This window comes from Castor canadensis, chromosome 7, assembly GCF_047511655.1.
Source record: "Castor canadensis chromosome 7, mCasCan1.hap1v2, whole genome shotgun sequence".
Lineage (NCBI taxonomy): Eukaryota > Metazoa > Chordata > Mammalia > Rodentia > Castoridae > Castor > Castor canadensis.
The window spans coordinates 9,221,842-9,242,497 of record NC_133392.1 but is presented as its reverse complement, the minus strand read 5'-3'; the positions used below and the strand labels follow the sequence as shown (position 1 = coordinate 9,242,497).

At 42.3% G+C, this 20,656-nt stretch overlaps 1 protein-coding gene across 5 annotated transcripts; it reads left to right on the top strand.

Moving 5' to 3' along the window:
• Positions 1-262: 262 nt before the first annotated feature.
• On the top strand, positions 263-7,546 carry LOC109691648 (protein FAM24A-like). Of its 5 annotated transcripts, none has more exons than XM_074078137.1 (4): positions 263-559; positions 1,570-3,338; positions 5,397-5,431; positions 7,198-7,331. In XM_074078137.1, exons 1-2 carry the CDS (start codon positions 396-398, stop codon positions 1,730-1,732), a joined length of 327 nt encoding a protein of 108 aa, XP_073934238.1. In that variant the 5' UTR covers positions 263-395; the 3' UTR covers positions 1,733-3,338; positions 5,397-5,431; positions 7,198-7,331. The 5 variants fall into 5 exon arrangements, 3 of the variants coding, with proteins under 3 accessions (XP_073934238.1, XP_073934237.1, XP_073934239.1); XM_074078138.1 differs by lacking the exon at positions 263-559 and adding an exon at positions 6,157-6,281 and having other exon boundaries at positions 663-3,338; positions 7,198-7,546; XM_074078136.1 differs by lacking the exon at positions 7,198-7,331 and having other exon boundaries at positions 5,397-6,165.
• The last annotated feature ends 13,110 nt before the right edge of the window (positions 7,547-20,656 follow it).

Below are 20,656 nucleotides of genomic sequence, written 5' to 3'. Positions count from 1 at the left end.
GCCCACAGACTCCTCACCCTACCCCCTTTCCCCATCCGTCCCGCAACCGTTCCTTGTGCGCGCCGCCGGCTAGCTCCCCACAGCCAACGTCGAAAAACGTTCCCGTTCCGCGCGCAACGCACTGCGCCTGCGCACTGCCCTAGCGGCAGGTGCACTGGAGCAATCAGCGCACATGCCCTGCCCTCGATCTCTTGGCCTGCAGATTTGAACGCCCTCCTGCAGCAAGACGGCAGGCGCATGCGTGTCTCCGCCTTGGTGAGAGACGCGCCACTCGTCTGGAGTTGGAAGTCGGACAGGCCGGAAGTCGCTCTGCGTCCTCACTTCCATTCTGCACTGTCGGAAACTCAAGCCCTGCGAGAGAGGTTCCGGGGCTGTCCTGGGCTGGAGGCGGCGGAATGGAGACCAGGACCGAGGACGTGGGTCTGACCCGCGTCCCGACGCTGACCTCCTCCTGGGATGCAGAGTGCGGGGCCCTGACCCAGAGCCTTCTTCTCGCCCGGACTGGTGTCGGCACCCAAGACGTGGACTGGGAGGAGCTGCTGGCGCCGCCTGCTCCGGGGTGCGCCGCGCCGGCGGGGATGGGGTCGTGGCGCTCGGTGACAGGCGCGCTCCTGGGGAGCCGGGAGGGGTCGGGGCAGCGGGAAGGGGCTCTGGCCGGGGAGCGGGCCTGCGAGGCGGGCGAGGTCCCGGGTCGGCGGGGTCGGGCCGGGCCGTGTGGGCGGCGGGCGGCCTGGCTGGGAGGCGGGAGCGGCCTGGACACTCGGATTCCCGGATCCCAGTGTCCGTCGGGGCAGCTCGCCACGTCTCGTGTCCGTCTGAGTCCGCCTCGCCCGCCTTCCCCAGAGACCTTTTGTCCCCACAGACAGGTGTGAAGAGTAAGTAAATAGAGCCCGATGATAGGGAACCGCGTCTACTTAGAAAAAGACTCACTTGTCTTTTCTGTGCGCACAGAAGCTGTCGGGTAGAAGTGTTTAATTAACCGAGACTCAGTCCCAGGACTGAGTAGAATGCCCATTGAGGCAGAATAGATAAGACAGGGAAATTGTTTAATAAATATTTACAGGGCCAGACTATTACGTTGCAACATGGAAATAAAGGGTGGAGGGCCAAAGCAGCTAGCCCCCTCCCATCTCTTGAGACCCTGTTACTGGAACAGGGAGACTTTGAAGAGCTACCTGCTTCTGCTTTCCTCTTTGAGATGTTAACATGCTGCAAGGATCCTTTGATGGGTGGAGAATAATCAAAGGGAAGTTCTAAAGCACACCTATTGTCTCTGTGGTTTGGGTGAGCCAGGATGGACCCCCTCGTGTTTTAACAGCGATTTCAGCCACAAGACCCATTATCTTTGACGACGGTGTATTCCCCCCAGCTCTCCAGTATAAAACTAAGAGATGGGGGCCTCCATTTTGAGTCTTTGCTCCCATTACCTGGAATAGGAAATGTTTCTTTTTCTATCCCCCCCCTACTTTATATTGTTATGCTAAAATAAATTCTTGCTAAAACTTCCACCTGTGAGACTGCTTGTTATTAGACACCATGAAATGCTCTTCAATATTTGTGTATCTCAAGGACCTGTGAGTTTGAGTTGAAACTGGAAAGCTGTGGGATCCCCCTCATTCTCCTCTGGCAATACCCATCATCAAGGAAAAGCAAGGGGAATGCCCTGACATCTGAAGCCTCCCTTCTTTATGGATTCTGTGCTGAGATGGTGTTCGTACCTCAGGGCAAGTGAAAATGAGAAGAAATGAGTGGGTTGTAGACAAAGCCAAGAAAACTACACTGGGCGACACCTTTTTCTGCTTCCTGGCCACCATGATGTGACTATTTCTTGTCTGCCACACCCTCCCTGCCATGATAGACTGACACATCTGAAAGCTACACAGAGGACCTGGTGTCAGAAACTTTGGATAAAGATATGAAAGAGACATGGTTCTGAACTCCAAAAAGTAACATTTTAAAACTTTTTAGAGAAAACTGCATCCCAGAGGCATTCCTGTCAGCCATGTTTAGGATACAAACTGAGCATGCCCAAAAGTGTACCTGTCCACCATTTTAAGGTATTGAACTGTGCGCTATGATTTTGAGCTAAGCATACCCCAAAGTGTGCCCACCATCTTCCCTTCCTGAACTGTGACCTTATACTGAACATAGTCTGGAATGTACCCTTAATTGAGCATTCTCAGGAATGTAGCCATCCCTAAAATGCCCATCTATATGAATATGTATAGTCCCCCCCAAATAAGATGTTCACACTCCCAGTGTTCAGGGAGGGCATGGTTTTAGAAATAACCCCTGGTCTCTCCTTATCTGCTGCTGTTTTTTTAAAAAGGGAAAAATGCTGTGTAATGTTTTTTATCCATTTCCTGTTCAGTCAGGATCTAGTTGAGTCTAAAAAACAGCCTGAGCTCCCAAGGTGAATAGCCCTGCTTTGTTTACCTGAAGTGTGGCCCTAACAAAGGTGAAGAAATCCTTTCTACTGGCATTCTAAGTTCAAGAAATATGGCGTACTGTGGAACCACCAGGGGCAACAATGTCTGCATTGTCCTGGATTACAGGCCTGTGACTTGTTTAGGCAAAGGTGTTCCTTAATTGTAGAAGACAGTCACATATTTGGTGCCACACTTAACATTTTTAGATCATGAATCTGTACTGACATATGTCTTTGTCACATGTGTCTTGTTTATGGATCTACCCTTTGGGTTATCAGCAAAATACTCCCTGGAGATTTTTTTTTCAGAGGAGAAGTCAATTTGAATAGTGTCTAGATGAAAACTAGGATTTGAGAGATTAGTAAGTGGATAGTTGGAATGTTGAGGTACCCAGGTAAAAGTGGTGGGTTGGTTTTATGAATCATATAGATAAGTAGCTTGCCTGTTTCGTAACCCCTGGAATGTTTATGAAATACATATTCTGTTCATCAATTACCTGAATCCTAAAGAGTAGTGTCAGCATTTAAATAAATATCCGCAGGTAAGTAATTGCACCAGTATCACCACCTTCCATGCGAGCCTTAGATCAGTCTTCCTCCACACCTTTTCCTTTCAGAACTGTATTGACATCTGCAAACGTGACAGAAAACTTAAAGGCTTTCATTGACAAAAGCACACAACCACCTGTGGTGGAGGAAATACTACAATGACGTGTAAAATTGTGCCACAGAACCCTTCATGAAAATGATCTTTAAAAATGCATTATGTTCCTTCTTACCAAAGGAAGAAGTGACAATTCAAATATGCCCAACTCTGAGTTGCTGCCCTTTGTCCAGAATTTATGCAGTCAAGTTAACCATCTCTGCATGGGACATAGCACCAAGTGGCCGGAAAACATCTTCAAGTCTGGTAAAGGCAATGTTGGTGTCATGTGTGTATTTTATTTCAAGACAAATGTAGTTTAGATTCCTCTCCTACAAATGTAGTATGTCAGAGAATCAGATGGACAGTTTTATCTGAATATTTTCTGAAGCTCTGTTTCTAGAGAACATACTTATAGGAATAGCTCCTCTAGAGAGTAGAATGGATTTCTTTGAAGTGCCTCTAACTGGAAATGTTGTACAACTCTCAGGCATTTTGTGGAAAGGTTACAAGCATCAGCTAAGGGTTGGACAGAAGAGTTATGTGCATGAATGAAGTGGAGCTGTGGGAACCATAATTTGTGCATTTGGGCCTGACTATACTAAATGAGACATTATATAACAGATTCTAGGTTATATTTGTGCTAGGATAATTTTGCAGTTATTAAAAATGCATAAACATCATAATTACTGATATTGTATAGGCCCTTATCCCTTGGTCTATTAATTCTATTTTTAACAGTCCTAGGTTTGATTTTGAGGGGTGACTATTATCTTTTCCACTTTTTGTACATAGATATAATATACTGCCATGTTACAGTAGACTGCAAGTCCAGACTTGGATCATAGTCCTAACTAAACTATTTTGGCTAACTGTTTAAAAGGTCTGAATTTTCCTTCACATGTAAATGAGGTTGCAATGGTTGAAATTTTTTAAGGTTTTCCAAAGTGTTTATAATTTAGGAGTTTATTAATTTAAGAAAGGGTGTTTCTTACTTGCTAAAGATGTGGAAATAAGACATTAGTCTTCAGTTCAAAATCCACACCAATGATAAATGATTGTAATGTGAGATGGCAAAAAAAATCAGTAATTTTAAAAACTAGGACACTTGTGATTTCAGCTGACTTGGACTATCCCCATTCTTCTCACATATTCATTTTACCAGTAAAAATCCCTGGATATTGCACAAGAAACACACACAAATGCTCTGAAAGGTACAAGGAAGCATTGTCAAGCTGTTTATGTTTCATGAGATTTGAGGAACAATATAGTGATGAGATTTTTGGCTTCCCTCATATCTTTGATGGGGTACCAGAGAAGTCTGCAGTCTTATATAACCAACAGGAACCAACAGGAACAACAACAAGAAAAACAAAACCTAAACAATGTTTTAGTGAATTAAGGCCTTTTGCATTACATACTGTTTTCTCATTAATAAGCAAAATTAGAAAGATGCTATTTCTGGGGATTGTACTTACATTTAGCAGAGTGTGGCAAAGTAAAACAAGTCTATACCACCTTGTCTGTACCTAGAGTGTCTTAATTTTATACCTCAGCTGTGATGTGGTGAGTCCATCAACTGAATTTCTTTAAAATCATATAACCCTGAAGAGAATAGTATCCTCTTTGACTTTCATTTTTGTAGTCCGATTTACTAAAAAGTGTGACAATCTACCAAGGTCAATTAGTGAATATGTACTTGAATCCTAGAAAGCAGCTTCATATTATATTTCATTGTGTAACTAACACATAGAAGTCTAACCAGTTTTTTTAAATTGAACTTTTAATTTATTTTTCATGACACTGGGGTTTGAACTCATGGCCTCGGGCTTGCTAGCAGGCATTCTTACCCCTTGAGCCACTCCACCAGTCCTAAAATTGAACTTTTAAGTGTTAGGGTGTTTTTAGCTTCCTTGTATTTTTTTCCTTTTATTTTTACAACTGAAATATTAAACCTGCTTTTGTTTAGCAGTCAAACTCTGAAAATGTTAAAAGACTTAGAATTAAGTGATTTGAAATAATGTTTCAAATAACTATGAAAATAATGAAAAGTACCTAAACATGGAACAGAATTTAGAATTCTGTGAAAGGGAGCTGGTGTCCTCTGAGTTGATGTCACACAGCCCATGGCATAATTGTGGGAGTTGGCACACCCTGCGAGTTCTGGTAGAACACTGCTTCCACATGTGAGCTCTTCAGCTTGGCTGTTAATCACTACTAACAGGGATGATTGGATCCCTCTTTCTCAAATTTTAAGGTTGAGAAATACTTGATAAAATATCCTGTTCCGTAAAGCTTTTTTCTTTTATTTTCTTTTTTATACAGTTGTCCTTACACTGGAGCTGGATGGTTTAACAATAGTAAGTATGCTTGGCAGTCAGATTCTTTCTCCTGGCTCACTGATCCCCAATTTTAGAACGTTAGATTAAGCAAACTGCTTATTAAAGACAAATTAGTCTACTAAAGAGTCAGAAGGAGGAACAAGAGGCTACTAAAGAATCTGGTTCATGGTTTGTGGAGGCCACTCCCCATCTCAGGCTGAAAGGGGTTGGCTGGAAGTTTCCAGAATCTCCTTAAACCTGAGATGATATAACCCAAATGTCACTGGGAGAATTGAATTTTTTTTTCCCTAAAACACTCACTTTCAAAATAGCTTCTCACATTCTCAGTATTTTTGGATAACATTTTGACAAAAAGTAATTCCCTTAGTCCATAAAATGTTTTTAAACTTTATATACAGCAAAGGTCAGTTTCAACTGAGCATGAGTCTAGCTCAGGAGACCCAGGCTTCAGGAGTCAAACCACTATCTCAGTACAGGCCTGTTGGCTATTTAAGGATGAATCACCACCTGTGAGAGGTAGCTGCTTTCCACTCTCTGTTCTTCTAATCTTCTGTTCTCTGGACTTTATATCTGAGTTCCTTTCCATCCACAAATAAAACCTCTAACCTACCCTGGGCCAACTTAGGCATAAGGATCTGTGTTTGGGGGTCCATTCTTCCTCCATGGAGGAAGCTGTGGAGGTGGCTAATGGCTGTGTGGGGAGGGAGGCCACCTTCACTGCTTGTCTGCCCTTCTCCACCCAGGCATGAAAAATGTTTGATCTCAAGACGAAGATTATGATTGGTATTGTTAGCGGCTTACTGATTGCTGCAATCGTGCTGATAGGCATTGTCTTCTGTCTTTACTTCAAAGTATCCAAGGCACTGAAGTGAGTCATGTGGGTAAAAGCAAAGCAACCTCCTCAAATAGGACACTGGGCATCTCTGCTTAGCAGGGTCATTCCTTGTTTCAGTGGCCACACCCTGGGTGTGATCAAGAGCCACAGGCAGGTTTGAGAAGGCAAAGGAAGTTTGGTGCAGAATCTTGGGGGTTTTTTCCATCTGGCTTGGGGTTGTGAGCTCCTAAGTAGAATGGTCTCAGCCTGGAGGCTGTGTGTGCCAGAACACACAGTGACTGTGCTGTCACTTGACCTCACTGGGTTTACCTTCAGATGTTTAACAGCCCCTTAGCAGAGACCCCACTGTCCTGGACTCTATAGATTGAACCATCCATGAGCTCTGCCTTAAGCATGCAGAGGACAGCCACACTGACTTCTCAGCTGAGTTGGGAGCTCTCAGAATGTTCCCTCATTTGTTGCTGGTGGCCTTGGGGGGACAGTGAGTTAAGCCAATAGAACAGAGCCCCCATAGAGGACAGCTGACAAAGTTTTGTAGACCATAAGAGAGATGTTTGAGTTTAAAAGAGAGGAGCCTTAAGTATGGGAGAGAATGGCTGTCGGCAGCAGTGGTGTCCCAGGTCTAGAGAGTCAGATGGAGCCAGGAGCCTCTGCAGTTCATCTGTCCCCTATAATTCCTGCATCTTGAGGGCCTGCAGCAGTTAGCTGAGTGATCCCTGCTTGCAATTCATGCTTCCTTCCTTTGAATCCAATTTTACATGCATAGCAATTGTAGGAAAGGAAGGGGTGAGAGAGGAACTCAGCCCAGTCAGAGAACTTGAATCTAGGGCTCGTGTCACATATGTGATTGGCTCCAACCTTACACTTCCCAGATAGCTCTGACAAGTGTAGGAAACCCACTAAAAAGAAAAATCCTAAGCCCCTTGGTTTATGTATATCTTTTCTTAAGACTTGTAAAGGAACCTGATGCCGTGGTGACAAACTGTAGCAGTGGAGACAAGCTCATCCAGGACAAGGTCATCCCTGCCAAAACCAACACAACTGAGTCTTGTCCTGCAATCCAGTGCTGTGATGAATGCAGCCTGTATGCAGATGTGGACCCCCTGCCACCTTGCTTTTGTAGCCCAAATGAGGGACTCTGACATGGAAATGGTGGGCATAAAAATCTTCATCAGCAATATTTCTTTCTTGCTACAATGTTTTATTATTCAAGTCAATTTCCAAAGTGTTTATATTCTTATATACTATCTAACATGATATTTATGTACTTTTATATAAATGTACAATAATGAAAATAATCCTCTCTGTTTCCAGTTGTTGTTAGTGGTTATGAATGCCTTTCATTTAAATTTTTTATTATCTATCTTGGGACGTGAGGCAGTTAGCTTGTATTAATATTATATTGCAATAAAGCTGGAGAGTTACAGTAAAAATTAAAGAGGGCATGGAAACAGTTTAACAAGGTGTATCATTATGCTAAATGCTTGGGTTTTATCCATAAAAGCATTTAAAAACTATGTTTCAACTGAAGCTTCCTAGCAGCCTAGGCAAAAAGAGAAACACAGTATCTCACAATGAAATGAACTGTCCCCTAGTGCTAAATTCTGTTTGGATTTAATTACATGGAGCCCTCTCTTTGAGAGTGAAAAAGTGTCTTTTCATCTGGGTTTTACAAAGATTCCTACCAGTCTTCAAACTTTGAATACTATCCATCCAGGCCCTGAAGCACTAACTTGCCTCTGAGAACACAGGGTTTCAGAGACCTATCCCCCTGTGTGCCACACTGGCCTCTTCTCATGGTAGTTGCCAAGGCCAGGACAAGGTGCTCAGCAGGATAAGAACCTGACGGTAAAGAAAAGAACCCAGGGAATGAACATGGTGACTTATGCCTTGAATTCCAGCTAGGCAAGATGCAGAGATGGGAAGGATTGCAGTTCAAGGCCACCCCAGGGGGCTGCGGGGGAGTGCGGAGAAGGACGTTAGTAAAACTCTAAGTCAATAATCTGGGCATGGTGGTGGTGTCTATATAATATAATAGGAGGTCTCAGCCCCAGGCAAAACCATGAGACCCTATTTGAAAATTAAGTAAAACAAAAAGGGCTAGGAGTGTGGTTCAAGTGGCAGGGCCCTGAGTTCAAACTCCAGTACCACTAGATACATATATAGATGATAGAGATATAGATAGATAGAAAGATAGATAGATAGATAGATAGATAGATAGATAGATAGATAGATGATAAAGGTGGGGATCCAAAAACAGTGCAAAAGGAGCTATGGAAGAGGCATAGATATGAAGCCCAAGCAAGGGACTCCTGGGCTTATGTAGTCTGAGATCCAAGCAGCTACTGTCACAGAAATGCAGGTCAGCAGGCATCAGAGCATTTACAACCACCCAATGTAGGTATCAGTCATAGGACAGGATACCTGACAAAATAACAGACATAGGTGCAAGTCCTTGTGGGTGTGAATTACAAAGAATTTCCCACTGAGAGAAGGTCAGCTCTGTAATAGGAATTCCTTCACAAAGTTCAGCTCCCTGATCCTGACCCCAGCTGTGGCCCTCTCCCTCCCTCTCTCCCTCTCTTGGACCTCCAGCCTCCATCATGCTCAACAATCTGGAATAAGCATTAAGTATGGATTGCCAGTGTGGTGTTTATTACATAGGATACAGACAGAAAACAAAAACAAGTCCCTTCTTCCATAAATTACTTGTGGGACAGGGAGAAGGCCCTTGGGCTGGCTCCTTCCAAAGCATTTGGTCACATTCTGTAGTTACAAACTAAAGCACTTTTAGTAACATGAAAAGCAGACAGACAAAAGCCAGCTCAGTCTAAAACACTGTGGATCCCACAGTGTATAGGCTATGGTTCCTGAACTCAAGCTAAGTGTCTGTTCTGTTCACAAGGCAAAATCATGACTGGAAACCTTCAAGCTAAATGAGATTCAGGCTTCAAGAGAGCCAGAAGCAAAAGATGTGGGGACAGGGTGGAAGGGGTGGTTAATGTGGGGGGATGATCAATGGGAACAGAGGAGGCTTCCCTGGGGAGGAAACAGTTTCCCAGGGTCAGCAGAAAAGAGAAAGGAATGGCTTAGGCAGTCCCAAGTGTTGATGGTAGTGAAAGCTGGGGAGGTCTCAGAGATAGAAGAACCAGATGGAAACCTCTTCCCACTGTTTCAAGGTTCTTGTCTGAAAAAGAATTGAGAGATAAGGAATTAAGAGGAAGTCTTAATACAGTGCAAAAGGAAACGCTCAAGAGGAAGTATAAAGCAGATACCTTAAATGCAACTGAGGCCAATAGGAAAAGGGGAACAGGTACTAGAGAAAAGGTTAGATCAAAAAGAATTAACCTAGAAGGTAACACCCACGCACAGGAAATCAATGTGAGTCAATGCCCTGTATAGCTATCCTTATCTCAACCAGCAAAACCCTTGTTCCTTCCTATTATTGCTTATACTCTCTCTACAACAAAATTAGAAATAAGGGCAAAATAGTTTCTGCTGGGTATTGAGGGGGGGAGGAAGGGGGGGAGTGGGTGGTAAGGGAGGGGGTGGGGGCAGGGGGGAGAAATGAACCAAGCCTTGTATGTGGGCTTTATACTAAATGTGGGAGGCGCGGCATGAGTCTACATAGGTTATCTTTTACTAGGAAGAATTGACAAGGAATATTTCATTTCTTTATGTTAGGGTTCAGGTTAGAAGGTCAGTCATGATGTAGTTGAAGCTGTTTTTCTTTCAACACAAATCCCAGTTTTATATTACTGATTCCATGACTAGATACTGTATGGTTTATAGGATGTAAGTTCCTGTCTTTTGTATTTCTTCTTGTTTCACTTTAAGTTCTTCCCTTTGACCCCTTTCTGCTCCCAAGTCAGTTCCTATGTCACAAAGGAGCAGCCAAGAATCAGAGATAGAGGGGATGGGAAGCTGGTGGGATTGGAGAGGTGAGTCAGACTGAAATGATGACAGCTTCAAAGGCCATGCTTTGGAGCATTGATCTCATCCTGCAGACATTAGAGAACCTCAGTTGATAACCTTTGGCCCTGAGGAACTCCATCAAGTCAAAGATGGATCCCAATACTCCTGTATGAACAAATATTCCCTTAACTAATTGCCCAGCAGCTCTCACATGAGCGCCGAATCTAGCTCCAGATCCCATTCTGGGTTCATCTGACAGAAGCAATTTAAGCTTTCCAAGCCTCATTTTACTTCTCTTCAAATGAGAAGACTAGCACTCACCCCATAAGGATATTTTCAGACGTCAATGAGATGTTGAGGAAAAAAAGATGAACAAACAAGGTAAAAAAACTCCTTCCTCCTCAAAGGATGGTGTGTGTTAGTCAGCTTTAAGTCACTACAACAAATATCTGGGGTGATCAACTTATGAAGAGGCCAAGTTTACTTTTGGTTCATAGTTTTGGAGGTTTCAATTCAGATTATGGCCCTATTGCATTGAGTCTATGACTGCACCTCATAGTGGAGGAATGTGACAGAGCAAAACCTCTCAGTTCATGGCCAGGGAGCAAGATCTGAGGTCCCATGATCCCTTTAAGTGCATGTCTCCAAAGACATGAAAATATCCCACCAGGCCCTATCAAAGATTCCAGCACCTCCAAATAATATCATGGCCTGGGGACCAAGCCTTTTAACACACAGGACTTTGGGGGACATTCTAGATCCAAACTATAGCAGGTGCAAGGAATTGTCACCATCCCAAGTCATCTATCAGCAGAATATTTAGTAAAGTGGTTTGATATTTTATGCTCTAAAACATCACATGCAAGCAACACAATGTTTTGATTCTATTAACTTATATCCCTGCTGTAATACATTAACATTAAACTTAATCCTTAGCATAAATCATCACATTTACATTAATGATTTATTTTTACAATTACATTTTGTGAATGAGTTGAAGGGTACAACGCTCACAGCAATGCTAGAGAACACATTCCATACATGTTCGCCATTACCAGGAGCCCTAGAATAGTGCAGTACATTCTGTGTGAAATGACCTGTGTCTGCACCAAATGATATCACAGCCACTACCTGCACAGTAGCTGTAATTGGTGCTTCAAAATTACTTTTTGCTGAGAAATACTGACTCCTAACTTAGGCCCAGGAATTAACTGAAATCAGGATAAAAGCTAGGTACCTCAGCTCCAAAATGCATCTGTGTCCTTCAATATGAGCCAATCTCTCCTGCAGTCACTTTGCAGCCATCTTGGAATCCAGGAAGAACTGGACCACTTACCAGGTGTGTCAATGACTCTTATTGTAACCAATCTTGAGACAATGAGCTACCAGACCACACCTGTGACTGGACTGTTTGTATATACCTTCACCTCCTGTCCACAATTCTTTTTTTTTTATCAAACATTTTTTTAACTCAGGATGTATTAATTATCCGGGAGGGGGGGTTGGTGATTCATATGACAGTTCCGATTAGTCTTATATTGTACATTATTTACATGGCCCCATTGTCTCTCCCTCTCAGCACCCCCTACCCCACTTAAAGCAATTGGAAGAGGTTTTTTAGTTCTATTTCATATAGGTATATGAAGTTCATCAACCATATACTGTCACCTTAATCTCCTTCTTTCACCCTTTCCCCTCCCATTAGTACCCACACACACTGCCCATTTAACAGTCCTGGTTTTCATTATTAGTATTTGAGCTGATGTTTAAAGGGGTGTCTCAGTGTATGCCCTCTGTGGGTGAGCTTTACTTTGGTCTTTTCAATCCCTTCAAATACTCTCCCTTACCCCTCTACTTCCCACCCCCTGTTTTTCAACAGCTTTCAATACACATCCTTATGTCTTCTACCTTCACACCCCGATGGTATGTGGTATTACTGATGCTCTATCATTCTCTCTTCCTTTCCCTCTTTCCCTGAGTTCCACAGAGTAGTTCCACTGTTACAAACATGTTCTACATCTGAGTTTGTATGTGATCATGCTTGTTTTTGTGTATATGTTTATCTTTGGATCTATTGTCCACGTATGAGAGAAAATATGCATCTTTTGTTTTTCTGATCCTGGCTAACTTCACTTAACATGATGTTCTCCAATTGTGTCCATTTACCTTCAAACCCCATGTCATTATTCCTTGTGGCTGAGTAATACTCCGTTGTGTACATATACCATAATTTCTTGATCCATTCATCAGCTATATGGCATCTGGGCTGTTTCCAGAGCTTGGCTATTGTGAGTAGTGCTGCGATGAACATGGGTATATAGGTATCACTACTGTATCCTGTCTTACATTCTTTTGGGTAGATGCCCAGGAGTGGTATCTATGGATCATACGACAGTTATAGCTCTAGTGTTTTGAGGAATCTCCATACTGCTTTCCATGGTGGTTGTACTAATTTGCATTCCCACAAGCAGTGTATAAGGGTTCCTATTTTGCCCCATCCTTACCAGCACTTGTTATTACCCTTGATTATGGCCATTCTAACTGGAATAATATGAAATCTAAGTACTTTTTTGATTTGCATCTCTTTTATAACTAGGGGAGTTGAACACTTCTTCGTGTATTTACTGACTTTGTACTTCTTCCTTTGAGAATTCCCTGTTTAATTCATGTGCCCATTTCTTCACTATGGTATTGGTTCTTTGGGGGCTGAGTTTTTTGTGTTCCCTGTAGATTCTAGTTATCAGTCCCTTATCAGATGAGTAGCTGGCAAAGATTTTCTCCCATTCTGTGGGCTGTCTCTTGAGTCTGGTGACTGTTTCCTTTGCTGTGCAGAAGCTCTTTAGTTAGATTAAAGTCCCATTTGTTCATTGTTTCTCTTAGATGCTGAGCCTTTGGAATTCTGTTTAGGAAGTCATTCCCTATACCTATCTGTTCCAGTGTTATTTCGTACTGCTTCTTGGAGTTGTTTCAAAGTTTCAGGTCTTATAGTAAGGTCTTTGATCCACTTTGAGTTGATTTTGGTACAGGGTGAAAAACAGGGATCTAATTTCAGTTTTCTGTGTGTGGAAATCCAGTTTTCCCAGCAGCATTTGTTGAAAAGGCTATCTTTTCTCCATCATGTGTTTTGAGCTTTTTTGTCAAAGATCAGTCTACTCTAGATATGTGGGTTTATGTCTGGATCTTCTGTTCTGATCCATTGGTCTTCTCTGTTTTTGTGCCAATACCATGCTGTTTTTATTGTGATGGCTCTGTAGTATAGTTTGAAGTCAGGTATTGTGATGCCTCCAGCATTGGACTTTTTTTTTTGTGGTACTGGGGCTTGAACTCAGTGTCTACACCTTGAACTATACCACCAGCCCTTTTTTTGTAATGGGTTTTTTCAAGATAGAGTCTCAAGGAACTATTTGTGTGGGCTGGCTTCGAACTGCTATCTTCCTGATCTCTGCCTCCTGAGTAGCTAGAATTACAGGCGTGAGCCATCAGCACTTGGCACCATTGGACTTTTTGCTCAGAATTGCTTTGGCTATTTGAGGTCTTTTGTGTTTCCATATGTATTTCATGATTGTTTTTTCTATTTCTATGCAGAATGTCATTGGAATTTTGATAAGGATTGCATTGAACATGTAGATTGCTTTTGGGAGTATGGCCATTTTTACAATGGTGCTTTTACCAATCCACGAGCATAGAAGATCTTCACATTTTCTGATGTCTTCTTCAATTTCTCTCTTTGGTGGTTTATAGTTTTTATTTAAAAAGGTCGTTGGGGTTTTTCTTGCTAAATTTATTCTGAGGTACTTTATTGTTTTTGAGGCTATTATAGAGGGATTGTTTCCCTGATTTCTTTCTCAGTCTGTGCATTATTGGTGTACAGAAACACTACTGATTTCTGCATGTTAATTTTATATCCTGCTATTTTGCCAAAAGAATTTATGATTCCTAGTAGTTTTTTGGTAGAGTTTTTGGGATCTCTTAGATATAGGATCATGTCATCTGCAAATAGGGATAGTTTGACTTCTTCCTTCCCTATTTGAATCCCTTTTATTTCTTGCTCTTGTCTTATTGCTCTAAGAATTCCAAAACTATATTGAATAGGAGTGGAGAAAGCAGACAGCCCTGTCTTGTTCCTGACTTTAGGGGAAACAGTTTGTGTTCCATTTAGTGTGATATTGGTTCTATGTTTGTCATATATAGCTTTTATTATATTGAGGAACATTCCTTCTATTCCTAATCTCTTCAGAGCTATTACCATGAAAAGGTGTTGGATTTTGTCAAGGGCTTTTTCTGCATCAATTAAGAGGATCATGTGGTTTTTGTCCTTGCTTCTGTTTATGTGCTGTGTTAAGTTTATAGATTTACGTATGTTGAACCATCCTTGCATCCCTGGAATAAAGCCAACTTGGTCATGGTGTATTATCTTTTTGATATGTTGTTGAATTCTGTTTACCAGTATTTTATTGAGAATCTTTGCATCTATATTCATTAAATATATTTGTCTATAATTCTCTTTTCTGGTTACATCTTTATTAGGTTTTGGATTGAGTGTAATGCTGGCTCCAAGGAATGAGTTTAGTAGTGTTCCTTCCCTTTCTATTTCCTGGGAAAGTTTAAGGAGTATTGGCATTAATTCTTTAAAGGTTTAGTAAAATTTGGCCATGAATCTATCAGGTCTTGGGCCCTTCTTTGTAGGGAGACTCTTTATTACTGCTTCAATTTCATTGCATGTAATTGGACTATTTAGGTGGTTAATACCTTATTGGTTCAATTTTGATTGATTATATGCATCTAAGAATTTATCCATTTCATCTAGATTTTCCAGTTTATTTGAATATAAGTTTTCAAAGTACTCTCTAATGATTCTCTGGGTTTTGCTGGTATTTTTGGTTATGTTCCCCTTTTCATCTCTGGTTCTATTAATTTGGGTCTTCTCCCTCCTCCATTTTGTCATGTGGGTAAGGGTTTTTTAATCTTGCTCATCTTTTCAAAGAACCAATTTTTGTTTCATTGATTCTTTGTATAGTTTGTTTAGTTTTGACCTCTCAGCCATGGGACGTCACACTGTGGAACCAAACTCTAGAAGAGGGCCACCTGCTGTTTGAGCTTCAGTCCTGTCTGGGAATACTCAGGATATTGGTGGTCAAGAGTGTGGGGGGCCATTGGGGGCCTCGCTGTTCTACAGGAGCTACCCTTGGGTCGGGGGCAGCTTCCTGGAAGTTGAGCACCCCCAGTGTCAGCAATCTTTGAAGATGCTGAGTCAAGACTGCAATTTCCCTGGAGGCTGCCTCAAGACCCTCCCACTCAAAATGACCTGTCTCCCTTGAGGGTGAGAGCATTGTCTCCATCCCTCATCTGGCTTCGATTTTCTCTTGCCCCCATAAATCTTGTAGTAGATGGAACACATCCAAGTCCCCTCTGACCTGGCACAGTGGGCAACTGAGTGTCTGGCCCTAGGAGGGCATAGCCTAGTCCAGGCATGGACCAGGGGACATGAGGCAGGTAGGACAAAGGGTCTCTAGGACACTCCCTAGTGGATAGGAGCGCAGAGTACATGCAGGGGTCTTGGAGTTCACGGACTCATTTCACACCCCAATTCTGTCTTTACTTGGTGAAGTCCCTTGACCCCTCCTCGCCTGTTCCTGGATGGAAAGAGGGGACCAGCATAGGGGACCAGGAAGACTCAGTGAGAGGAGGTCAGGCCACCCCCACAGAAACCCATGATTTGTGACCAGTGGCCCGAAACTCATCTCTCTCCTGCCTGGACCCCAGGCTTTTTCCCCTTCTACCAGGCCCCCACCCAGGGGTGACCACAAAGCTCTCACACTTAGTAGTGATCAGAGATTGGGTCTGTCAGGAGATGCCGGTCATGGTGGGGGGAATGTTCACAGACAAAGTGCAGGTTGAGGGTGAACATCTGCAAATACAACTCAGGGTGAGTTGAGAAGGATTCCCAGCTTATACACATGCTCCCACTCACTGTTATGTCTGGACACCAGGTCCTGCCTCTTCTGTGGCTACCCAAAGTAACCCAACAGAGTCGAGCCAGAACCTTTGGGGGTGTCCAAATGCTGCATAAGCACCACTTCCTATGTTACAGGAGCCATCTTGCCATTGCAGCATTGGGTAGGGGCCCAACTAGGAATGAATCCCTGGGCACAGAGATGGTGCCTCCCAAGGCAACTCGCAGTCCTGGAGCCAGTGAGGGGTCCTGGGCTGCAGAGCTGCCAGAACAGCATAGAAGAGTGGAGAGTGGCCGGGAAGATCCCAGCCTAGGAGACCCAGTCTACTCACATCATCTGCTGGATGCTTTTTTTAAACCTGAGCCGGGCATGTGATTCTTCATTGAAAAGTTCCATGTGAACTTAGAATAAAATCCAAACTCCTCCTGTGACCCTCATGTCGTTCTCCTTTGGCCATTGCCTGTTCTCTCTCACATCCCCACCTGCCCTCTCTTCCTTTCACTAACATCCAGCCCTACTGCCTTCCTTTGTACTGCAGACATGCCCCACTGGTTCCTGCCCCAGAGTCTTTACACTTGCCCTTTTGCCCAAAACACCACTCCACAAGCAAAATCACATGATTGCCAATCCTTCTGTCTTTACAGAGATGTCATCTTCTCAATATGTCTTCCCCCACCCAAGTCAGCCACTCTATCCAATCTCTGTTTTATGATCTTCAATGAACCTCTCCCTATTTGAATGTTAATTTTTTTTTTTTGTAGTCTGTCTCCCCACTTAGAATGTAAGGTCCCAGAGGGCAGGATCTGTGTGTTTCATGCTCAATTCTACATTCCCTGACTCTAGAACAGTGTACAATAGAAATTCACTGAATGAATGAATGAAATGTGCAGCCCTCCTCCACACATACATTTGCTCTTTCTAATCTCACTATGGGCACCAGAAGTACTTTTTGTGAGCTATGCAGGTCAGAGGCCTGAGGTATTCTAATCCACCTGCTTCATTTCTGCAGACAGACCTGTCAGGGGTTCCTGAAGGGGCCCCTGTCTTGTGTTTTCTTTCCCTCCCCATCCTTTGGCCCCATCTTCTCAGGCTCAGCCCCCTAAAGGCATCAGAGGTCACTGATGTGATGCTACTCTGATAGTGATATGCACAAACAGGACGAAGGCTCAAGTCCAGGTCAGCTCCGGAGGAATGACACAGTGCCTACTGTGTGAGCTTTCACGACACTGGGATTTGCTTGGCTGGGCCCTGCCTGCAGCCTTTCCAGGGAGGAGCTGGTGGAGCAAGTGTGTACTGTTTGGGACCGCTGGCAAAGGTGCAGCCCCACAGCTGCTCTGTTCTCACCAACATCTACCCCTTCTATGGCCCAACTAACACAATTCCTGGAAGCTTATGAAACCAGATAGTTATGAAACCCAGAGAAGTATAAAAGCCTGCCAACCAGTCTCTGGGGCTCACCTTGACAAAGATGGAGGTTGTAAGAAGGCTTATCCTTTTGGTCCTGTTCATTGCCCACTGTTTGGCAGAGGTGATTCCCACTGAGGATGAAGGTAAGAAAACTGAATCTGATTTCTTAACTCAAACAGGGAAGACCTTTTGCCAGGGCTCTTCCAAGAATTTTCAAAGATTTCTATCTGCTATTGGCTCCAGAACAGACAATAATTTACCCCAATGTCATTGGTGGGATTTTGGTTTAGTACTAATGTTATCAAGCACATATGACAACATACATTGAAATATAAAAAAAACATGCAATTTTACTGGGCAATTTTTTATGAAGAGTTTTAGGAAGTAATCATAAAAGTGCACAAAGATATTTGTACAAATGTATGTATATAATTTAGAAGCAATTCACATCATTGATCTTGCCAGGGTACATCCATACAAAGGAACCCTCTTCAGCAAGTTTTTAAACGTGTCCATTTTTAAAGAAAGGATTATTTATTAGAGAAGATCTACTTTAAGAAGAAAATTTCTTTAAATATTATGCTAATGTTTATATTTAAAATAAGTGTATTTGAGTATTGTTAAAATCTGGAAGTAGAAGAATGAGAAGAGGAAAAGAAAGAATCTGGAAGTATTCACAGCAGGGTTTTAATGATGTGTTCATTCTGGGTGGATGAGATTGTGGGATTCTACTTTTCTTCTTTAATTGTCAACAACCCTCAGCAGCAGAAGCAATCCAATTCCCATTCAGTATGTAAGTCCAGAGAAGTCACTTAATGGATACAAGGTTACAAAGTAATAAAAATGGGAGTGGAGTGGGATCCTAGCACCCTAGATCCAGAGCCCCCCACTCTTACCAACCCCCAGTGGTTCTCAAAGTGCAGTCATCACAAGCACTTGGGAAGCACAGGTACTGAGCCCTACCCCCACAGTCTCTACTACCTCATTAAGGTGGGGTGAATAGGGCTTAAGAAATTGCATAGGAAACAAATTCTCAAGTGACTGATGTTGCTGGTCAAAATGCTCACACAAGAATATACTTCTATTTTACAGAAGAGAAAACTGAGGTCAAGAAAAGTTAAACTGGAGTCTTTACTCCATTTCCTGCACGGGAAGCAGGAAATGTTTTCACTTTTACCCTGTTATAAGATTCCTTTCCTAATAAACTTCACTGTTACTTTTACTACCAAAAAAGTTTAAATTGTTTGCCAAAGTCACACAGTATCTAAGTGCCTCAGATGAAAAGGGAACTTAGGTTACTCCACCCTCATAGCATTGGTGCTAAGCCATCTTAGATATATGTATTTTGTGGGCATTTGGGGAGACCTTGTCAGAATGGGAAGAAAACTAAAATCCTTACTTCCCTGTTCAACAGTGTGGGATTATTCTTCAGAATGAGGACATGGTGATGTAGGAAAGGAAGGGGCAGCTGGGAGATGTTACGGTTTGCTTTACCTTGAGAGAGTTGGCTGTGGAAGAAGAGTTGCTTCTTAACAGCCTTGGATATCAACAGTCAATGAAAACCAGTTTTAAATTACAAAGTTGTACACCAAACAGTCACATGGGCATGGGAAACAGGAGTGATCAAAGCAGAATAAGCAACAGAATCCTGGCTTCCAGGCCCATATTTACCATTTACTTGATATAAGGTGTAGACAAATCAGCTCACCTCCCTGAGCCCATGAGGGTTGTTTTGATGCTGAAGATGGTGGGGATGGTGATAGGTCTTACAGGTTTAAAGGGAAGCATATGTCAGCCACTTTACACATGGTCAGCCAGTATGAGCAGAAGGGCTCTGCTCTTTGAAACCCACTTTGCCTAAGAAATTATTTTTATGGTGGAAAGAAAACAAAAAGAAATGAGCTATGGAACCATGCAAAGATACAAAGTATCCTTAACACATATTGCTAAGTGAAAGAGACCAATCTGAAAAAGCTACAGCTGCATGATTTGATTCTGGAAAAGGCAAAACTCTGGAGACAAAAAAAAAAAAAAAAAAAAAAAAAAAAACCCAAAACCAAAACCAAACATGTCAGGGATTGCTAGGTGTCCAGGGCAGGAAGAATGAATGAGTGGAGCACAGAGGATTTTAAATCAGTAAAACTACTCTGGTAAGATATTGTGATGTGGGTATGTGTCTTTATGCATTTGTCTGAATCCACAAACTGTAATACCACCACGTGAACACAATGTGCACTTTGGATGTCAAGGTAGGCCGTTCAGTGGTACCAGTGTACCACAGTGAGGTATTATGTGAATCAATGGACAGAGCATGACTACCAGAAGCTACAAGACTAGGAACTCCCAGTTTCAGCCAAGTGAGACAGATTTCTCCTCCATGATAAGGAAATGCCTTTTTTTTTTTTTAAAGTACTGGCATTTGAACTCAGGGCCTTGCACTTGCTAGACAGGTGCTCTACCACTTGAGCCACATCTCCAGGCAAGAAAATGACATATACAGCTATGTTATTACTGCCTCATAAATAATGACCCATAAAAAACTAGCAAAAGTTATTGTGGTGTGTTTCATATTCTTCCATATACTACCTATACAGCATGATAAAATGAACAAGCAATATATAAATTGGCTATCATTTTAAAGAATAAATTTGCCAAAACAAAAATGCAGTATAAGATATCTCTTCTAAAAAATGAAACATTTTAAGTAAAGAGAAGTTGAAAGTAAGTGTTCCGTTTACTTGAGACAGATTCCAAAATGGATGCATTTTTTTTAAGATCATCCTTCAACACATACACAATAATTCTTAGTTCTGAAAATTAAATCTACTAGAGACTTGCAATCTCCTTGATTTATACACATTAATCCTTCAATTCACATTCTCAGAATGCCACACACTAAACATAGCAGAAAAGGACTCTGAGGAGAAGAACCTGTATCTGATCAAGAAAGAAGAGACTTCCTCACATTGACTGGGGTTACTGAGATCAAAAAAGACAAATGCTTCCATTTTATGTAAAGCAACAAATCCAAAATAGTACTAAAAATGAGCAGACTGGTTCTGATTTCTACTTTCCTGTCTACAACTACACTGTAGTGAAACAAATAGTACTAATACCAGGTATAAACTAATC